Raw genomic sequence first — 9,288 nt, 5'->3', positions numbered from 1 at the left:
TACTCGATTCAGGTCATGTCAAGAACGATCATCGTTGATCTCGCATATCTCACAAACAAAGTTTAATCTTTAAAAAGTCCCTCCAGACAGCATGCTCGAAGAAGACAGTCAAATTAATTCCTTAAATAATTTCAAATATTTTCCTGTTTTCCTGTTTGAAATTAATTCCTTAAATAATTTCAAATATTTTCCTGTTTGCGAAAAAATAACTGGAGTTACGCCATATCGGGGTTATCTTAAAATAAGAGTTACTGGAATAAACCAAATCGTTATCTCTTTCATGCTCTGAGTGTACAGATAAAAATACTTTATAAATATGATTGCTTGGCTGTTTCCAACCATTGTAGACATAACGTTGTAGAGTACCTACGGTTTTTAAAAATAACTTCACTTCACAGTATTTTTCAAAATGAGCTTCTTAGAGGAAATCGCGTTCACTGTGTTAGTAATTACATCTTTAGTTTCGGGACAGCTGCAAGGTAAGAATTATAATAATATTTTCTCACTTTAAAAACATACGCACTTTAAATTTTCAATTTAAAATTTTAAGAATTGTCTTTTTTAATTTTTCTTTTACATATTCAAACTTATTGATAGCACCTTTTAAAGGCGTAACATTTGTCACGCTCATTAATAATTACACAACATTTATTTAGCTTTTTTTAATAAATTAAATAACACATATTGAGTAGATTAAAGAAAACTTTCAAATTAAAATGGAGTTCCGCAAATTAAACTTGATAACAATTTGTAGAATATAATGTGTTGTCTATTTTTCTGTGTTACATAGAAATTGGAAACAAGTTATATACCTAACAACTATATAATTTGTTGAATATTAAAACTAGATTAACTGGCATTGACCATTGACAATGATGTACCCATTTTTACTGAAACCCGTGATTATTATGGGTACCTAGTACCAACATTCAAATGCAGTATAATAAATTAGATTGATTAATTATATTTCAAGTTGATAGATTTTTAATAAGAGGTTTATTAATATATTTGTTACAAAACAAATCAATTCGACACAAATACTTACAACACTAAACAATAGACTTACTGACATTTATTGAATGCTATTTTTTCTTACTAAAATCCGTCATTTCGACAAATGTCATTTGTTAAATAAAAAGTCATTAATATTCTTTAATCAATATCTTTTAAATTAAAAAAAAAAGATTTTTGTGTATATTTTTAACACAAATTTACTTCATTTACTTTTTTACTTCACAAATATTGTTACGTAAATCCAATCTGGTAGAATTTTTAATATTAAATAAGTATTGGAAGATAGTTCAACAGCCAATTGAAAAATGTAAATCGGTTGTTTTTAACTACAATCACGCACATAGGATTTTGTCTTGTTGCGGCCTACTTTACAGAATTGAAATATGCAATACATTATTATTATTTAGAAAATTCTCTGTAGGCAGGTGTGACAATTTTCTTACTTTTAATTTCACTTAGCAAAGAAAACAAAATTAAGTAACAAATGTTCATTGGAAAATAAAACTCAAAAATCAAAAATGTCTACAAATTGTTAAATAGTTAATACATAAGAAATCCAAAAAAACGATTACTCAATTAGTGACTTAAATATTTAGTTATTTTTTAATACCGCACAATAGTCCCAAGTGCTAACGTTTTATTTGAATCATCTTTTTTCGGTTTATTTTTATTTTAGTTTATTAGGGAAACAAACGAATACATATGTAATCAAAATAATGACATGTTACATGTTTGCATGAACCAATAAAGTTTCCGCATAAAATACAAAAAACATAATTGATATAACAATTTGCGCAACGTTTTTCAGAAATAATTTGATTTTGAATGACGAACTCGATTTTTTCATATAAAACGACTGGTGAAAAATATAAGCACGAAAGAATTATTTAGTTTTCCTTTATGAGGTGCAATCTAATGACTTGTGATACACTAAAATATTTAACACACTTCTTTGATCCTCGCGATGCGTAGTCCGTTTCTGTACTGTTCCTGCCGCGAGGAGCAGTCCTTAATATTAGTGAGAGGAAGGTTTGTCATGATTTACTCATTAACTCTTATAATGTAGAGTGCTTGAGGCAGTACCAGTACAGTCACCAGTTGAAGTAATTACATACCATTACACAATGCTTCTCTTTGTCTTCTTGGAAACTCTTCTATAAATGTATATTTTTGTGGTGCGCCACTGGTCTCTATACAAAATCCATGCATACCTGCTAAATCCTAAATGTTACAAACCGTTGCCAGCGAGATTCTGCTTTCCCGACATATGTTTTCTCCCTCTGACCAACCAAATAAGATTACCTATAATATGAACAACCAGGTCTCCTTTTTCTGTCACAAATTGACATATTATTAAATGACCATCATCTTTTCTCAATTTTAATACACACAAATGTATTACCAAAAAAACCTCATATTTGTGTGAGAATAATCTGTTAATATAATTCAACAAAAAAATAAGAAATAACATATACATAAAAAAATAAATAAGATAATGAGATCAATAAAATAGGAAATATATCTGATAGTATTATGACGCTAATGCCTGTACAGTTTCGGATTGTTGTAAACGGAATTAGCGCCCTCTGTTATTTAAAAAATGAACCGTTGAAGTTTTCAATCAGAATTCCTGATTAGAAAATGTCAAAAAGAAAATTAACAAATTCTCAGTTTAAAAATTTTTCACACAATTCCCGACCCTTTTGTAGATCAAATTTCCTAGTGAAATATTTCTGTTTTTTCCAATTTCTCAACATGGAAAATTCCCAAACATCACATAATATCAAGAAGATAAATAATTTTGGGTTATTTTCCCAAACTTCTTATTTTATACCTAAGTATGTTAGACTAGATAAGCAGTTCGTAGAAGGGAATGGCCGACACAGGTGTCGATGAGGCTCGCTATCCATCACATCGCCAACCCTTCGGTGGCGCAAAGAGGAGGAAGGAACTCGAACAATGTCGAATTGGTACGTGGAATATTAGAGGAGGTATGGAAAGAAAGTTGAATGAATTGTGTGACACATTCAGCAAATGTTTGGACATACTTTGTGTAACAGAGAGTATGAAAAAAGGGAGCGGTACAATGCAGCATAATGATAGGCTCGTCATTTGGTCTGGGAGAACAGATACAGAGAGGGCTTGTCAAGGTGTTGCAGCGCTACTGTCTCCCAGAATGATTGAATGTATGTTGCAGTATGAATGTGTAAGTCCGAGAATAATGTGGATCAGGTTCAAAATTGGTTTGACAAGGGTATTTCTTGTTGTTTGTTATGTCCCTGTCAATTCTGAGAGTGACGAAGAGAAAGATGATTTTTGGACTGGTGTGAATGATGTGATGAGACTGAAAAATATTAATGAAAGGATTATAATGGCAGGCGATTTGAATGGGTGGGTAGGAATTAGACGTGACGGATTTGAATCGGCCTTAGGTATGTTTGGGGATAAAAGAACGAATTACAACGGGAACAGAATACTTGAAGTATGTTTAGAGTGGAACCTGTTTGTGTTCAATAATTTTTCGATCATAAAGGTATCCACCAATATACGTGGGAAAGAGGAAATGAGAGGTCAATTATCGATTTTGTAGTAATTGACTCTAGTTTGAGAGCCGTTACCGAGGACACGAGAGGACAGAGGGGCAGAGGTTGAAACTGACCATTTTTTGGTGGTGTCAAGAGTAAACCTCTTTCGCGGTTGGCGCTCAAGTGAAAACGGTACTAACTCCAACAAGAGTCAAAATAGAAAAACTGCAAAACGATAATGAGAGAAGTAAGTATGTGAATTGTATAGAGATGAGATTGAATGAGAAGAAAATGGACGGTCTAAGCATAGACGAAACATGGAACCACATAAAAGTGAGTCTTTGTGAATCTGCTAGAGAGGTTTGTGGATTAAGTACGCAAGGTAGGAAGAAAGGTGATACATGGTGGGATGATGAGATTAAATCACTGGTCTCAGAGAAAAAGAAAGCATGGTTATGTCTGATTGCGGCTGGCAGTGCTTCCAGCGAAGAGAAGGATCGAGCGAAAGAAGTATATAAGGAATGTAAGAAAAAAGTAAGAGTTGGAGTGAAAGAACGAAAGAAACGCCTGGAAGAGGAAGAAGGAATGAAAATGACAAACCATTTCCAAGAAAACATTAAGTTGTTTTGGAAGGAAACCGGAAGCGTGAAAGTGATAAAATCGAAAAATGGAAAAATGTTGACGAATGAGGAAAAAATAAAAGAGATGGATGAAGTATTTCGAGGAAGTCTTTGAAAGCGAAGTGCGTGACAGTGATTCTAGCGGCGAATCAGATATGAATGATGATGGAATGAATGTTACCGAAATTAGCATGGATGAGATAGAAAGATCAATTAAGTGTATGAAGAATGGTAAGGCTGTCGGTTTCGACAATATTGCTGCTGAATATTTTAAAGGAGGTAGCCGTGTAATTCTCACATGGTTGTGCAATCTTTTTAACCAATGTTTAAGGGAAGGTTACACGCCTTTGGATTGGAGAAGGGCAGTAATCATGCCATTATACAAAGGTAAAGGGTCACTTATGGAATGTGGGAATCATAGGGCTATTAGCCTGCTAAGTTCAGTGGGCAATCTGTATGGTAGAATTTTGATCGAAAGGGTAAGAAAGGAGACAAAGGATAAAATATGGGATGTGCAAGGTGCTTTTATGAGTGGAAGGGGGTGCATGGACCAGATCTTCTCATTGCGTATGCTCACCGAGAAGTTTCTGGCAAAAAACTAGAAACTTTTCTGGGCCTTTGTAGATCTACAAAAAGCATACGACCGAGTCGACAGGAAAAAGCCATGGAAGGTGTTGTCCAAGTAAGGAGTGAATACGAATCTGACTTAGGCAATTGCGTCTCTATATGAGGGAAGCGTTGCATGTGTAAAGGTGAACGGTGGTTTTACGGGGTGGTTTGATATCACAAAAGGTATTAAACAAGGCTGCGTAATGTCACTGTGGTTATTCAATCTATACATGGATAATTGTATGCAAGAATTGAAAGAGGCGGGATTGGGCGCGAATTTGAGTAATCTGAAAGTATGTTGCCTGTTGAATGCCTATGATGCGGTGCTGATTGCTAATAGTATGGATGATCTACAGTCTCTCGCGTCTAGGATGAACGAAGTATGCATGAAGAATGAGTTAATGATGAATGTAAGTAAGTCTAAAGTAATGGTGTTTGAAAGAGAGAGTACGAAAACAGTGCGCACTATAGTTGTGAATGAGGCAAACTTAGAGCAGATGGATGAGTTTGTGTATTTAAGAAGTATACTTACGAGAGATGGGAAGGCTGACAGAAATATTGAAAGAAGAGTAAATGCAGGTAACTCCATTAATGGAGGACTGAACGCAGTTGGCACTAACAAAAAATTGTCCAAAGAAGCAAAGTTAGCAGTCCACAATGGAGTGCTGGTACCTACCCTGATGTATGGAAGTGAGGTATGGAACTAGCAAAGAAAGGATGAAAGTAGATTGAATGCTGTTGAAATGAGATCCCTAAGGCGTATGTGTGGTAAAACCATGTATGATCGTGTGAGGAATGTGGAGATCCGCAAAGAGTGCAAGGCTGATGTAAGCGTAATGAGTAAGATCAAGAAAGGGACGCTTAGATGGTTTGGGCATGTAGAGCGAATGAGCGAAGATAGGAGTGTAATGAGAATATATGATGCAAATGTGAATGGTAGCAGAAGTCGGGGACGCCCGAGGAAGACATGGTACGTTCAGGTGAATCAGATACTTGAGTCAGGCCATGTCAAGAGTCAGAACAATAGAAGAGTATGTATGAGACGATGTATGAATGTGAATGAGGCAAGGAGTGTGTGCCAAGACCGAGTTGTTTGGCGGTCCATCCTCTTTGCCTACCTACCTGCGGGGAAACGGCGTGATGGTTAGTTAGTTAGTTAGTTAGTGTTATATTTACTATATAATTAGATAAAGTGGCTTTAAGTTGTGGCATTACTAAATAATTAACTAACTTTAAATTTTCATTTGAAAACCTTAAACTTTGTCCCAAATAATGCATATGTTGTGGTCCGCTGGACTCATTTTTGTAATCAGTGTTGATTATTTCTGAAATTTGAACTTAGTAATGCCATAGCTTAAAGCTACTTGTGCTAATAATACAGTGAATATTTAGCATGAAAATCACTTTTTGACGCAGGTCGGGGGAATGATTCTTTTATGAAAAAATTTCACAATTTTCCGGAAAGAATATTTTTCACAAAGAATAAAAAATTTGTAACACGCAAAATTTCCAAAAATCACAAAATATCAAAAAAATGCTTTAATAAAGATTTCCTCGCCAATTTTCGATTAAACAATTTTCTGGGATTTTTTTCCCGAAAATAGCAATTTCCCAACATGGAAAATTGTTACACATTTTAAAAAATTTACCGAAACATTTTCCGAACTTAAATTTTCCCATTTTCTTGAAAGAATTTTATTTCATTTCCTAAACTTTACGTTATATCAAAAATATAAATTATAAAAATTATTTTTGAAAAAATTCCCGACCTTTTTTCTAAATAATTTGTCACGAGGAAATTTTTTCAGAAAAATAATGTATCCAGGGTAGAAAATTTCCCAACAGAAAAAAAAGTATTCCAGGATGAAAAAGTTCCAAATTTTTCGAACTCGAATAACAAAGTCAAAAAAAAAAACATGACTTTTCCTACATTAAAAATAGTAATTGTACTGAAAAATGTAACTTATGAATCCAACATCATATGAGACCATTTTCCTGTTTTTTTTTCCCGCTGACTTTTCTGCCACTGGATCGCTAGAGGTTACGTTTCTTGTAAGGACTGGTTTTTTCATAGAATTTGAACAAGTCATCAAATTTCAATGTTAATTTTCAAGTTCTTTTATTATATCAGTACTAACCAGTTGTTTCAAAAAACTGTAATAATAACAGAACTCGAATAAAACATTTAAAGAGTTTGGAAAACAACTTTGAAATTTGATGAATTGTTTATATTCTATGAAACAACCCGTCCTAAGACTTATACCAAAAACTTCAATGCACTGACTTGAGTTGACAAAACTGGCAATTATGTTTATGGCATTTTATTTCAAAATACACAATTTCGGCAAATTCTTTAATTTCTCGAGTCTATTGGTAGTAAATTGAAACTCCCATAATTAGTAAAAATTAGTATTTATTCGTCCAGTGAATTTAAAATGAACCGATTTAATTGAAGACGTATGTACGTGTTACGTAGGTATTCAAAAAATGGTTTTAATTTGGATACATAATTGAATAGATAGGTACCTATGTGATAAGCCACTTTGCACACATTCTAATAACTACTATTGTACATACAAAGGGGCAAGACTCCACTATAAGGGAACTTTACTAAATTGGGCGTAGCTGAATATTGATGTTAGATGTTTTCTATGATCTAGACTAGACCAAATCCTTAACTTACCTGACTCTTTGACAGTAATTACCATAGAATTCTTTTTTGTATTTCTTTAGCATTCACTGTGTAACAATTTCTAGACATTTTTTGTTTTTAATGAGTTTTTATTATTCACAATGTACATTTGTTACGTATAATTTTTTTTTTTTTTATAAAATTAGCGACCGGTTTCGACACGTCCGTGTCATTAACTAGCTATTTTAAAACTAAATTTTTAAGTGCAGAAATATGGGGTTTTATTGAGTTTGGTTCTTTGGTGGGAGGGATTTGAGGGAGGGGGAGGGGGTTGAGAGGGAAACGGAGTGAGGAGTCAACATAACGGGGAACATTGTCAATAGAGGTGATTTGCAAGGTGCTATTATTTTATTTACTATATTAATGTTTGAATTAATTTTTTTGTTGATTTCTAATGTTTCTAATGCGCACAAATTAAAATATTTATTAATGTTAGAATGTTCAAACTTAGTTTTATCCCGGTTGAAGCTAAGGCCTGTCTCTATCAAATGATTAGCGAACTCGGAGAAATTATTATTTTTTAAACATAGTTCGTGTTCCCTAATTCTGGTTTTGAAATTTCTTGTAGTCATACCTACATACTGCGAGTTACAATCATTACACTCTAAAGTGTATATCCCATTTGTATCTAATTTATTTGAAACATCCTTGTTATTAATTAAGTTTTTTATTTTAGAATTAGTGTAAAAAGCTGTCGAAATATTAACTGGTAACATGCGGGATATTTTTAAGGATAAGTCGCCTGTATAAAGAAGTTTTTTATAAATTAGATTTTTACTAGATTGAGTGTTATTATCTCCACTATAAATGTACTTTTTAGAAAATATTTTGGTTTGTTTCTTATTAACTAAACGATTAATTATGTCAGGTTTATATCGGTTGTTTAGAGCTATTTGTTTTATAATGTTAATTTCATTATTGAAATTATACATTATGAATAATAAATTATACATATTATAATAATATTATACATTGTGAATAATAAAAACTCATTAAAAAAAAAAAAAAAAAAAAAAAACCATAGAATTCACCCAAGACATAGGTTTAGTAACCTTTTCAATTACTTATAAAGCATAAGTAATTAGCACAAGTCTTATAAAGCAAAGGGAACCCATGCCTTCTGATGTCCGGTCAGGTGCTCTGAAACCATTGAGCTATGTCGGCTTATTTCCAACCCGCCAAATGATTCAATATGTACCAGTACTTCAATCATCAATTACTGCTTATTTTATTTATTCTACCTGTAAACAACCAACTTTATTTTTGTAGGAAAGGCTTTGTTAGTGCTAAATTTCTCACTAGATGGCGTCGAGACATATTATATCTTCATTTATTGGTGAAATATATTTTTTTTTTTGACTTGTCAAATATTGCTATTTTTTAATGATAAACTAATGTTTGTAAGACAAGGTTTTATACATAGCATAAAGGATAACAAATAATTATAAGCAATAATTATTCGCCTGAAATATCAATACAAATTGAAAATATCTCCCTAGTAAAAAATAAAATATCTCCCGGGTAAAAAATAAAATAAGCAGTAATTGTTGATTGAGGTACTAGTACAATACATATTAAATCATTTGGCGGGTTGGAAATAAGCCGACATAGCTCAGTGGTTTCAGAGCACCTGACTGGACATCAGAAGGCACGGGTTCAATTCCCGTTGGCGGCATTTATTTATACTCGGGAGATATTTTCAATTTGTATTTATATTTCAGGCGACTAATTATTGCTTATAATTATTTGTTATCCTTTATGCTGTGCATTAAACCTTGTCTTATAAAAACTCTTTTTGAAATACTAAGCTGGAAGACCTAAAACTGAT

General features: G+C 32.9%; 1 protein-coding gene across 1 annotated transcript in view; it reads left to right on the top strand.

The window, feature by feature from the left end:
- The first annotated feature begins 329 nt into the window (after positions 1-329).
- LOC149410378 (clotting factor B-like) overlaps positions 330-9,288 on the top strand; it is a 51,783-nt gene continuing 42,824 nt past the window's right edge. The window contains exon 1 of the mRNA XM_089648870.1: positions 330-479. Within this exon, the coding sequence (XP_089504996.1) occupies positions 410-479 (70 nt within the window). The 5' untranslated portion in view covers positions 330-409. The remainder of the gene's footprint in view (positions 480-9,288) is intronic.

This window comes from Hesperophylax consimilis, chromosome 28 (genome assembly GCF_061612785.1).
Source record: "Hesperophylax consimilis isolate HC1 chromosome 28, BYU_Hcon_1.0, whole genome shotgun sequence".
In the NCBI taxonomy this organism is placed as follows: Eukaryota; Metazoa; Arthropoda; class Insecta; order Trichoptera; family Limnephilidae; genus Hesperophylax; species Hesperophylax consimilis.
Note: the sequence above shows the minus strand (reverse complement) of the source record. Positions and strands in the feature narration are given on the sequence as shown.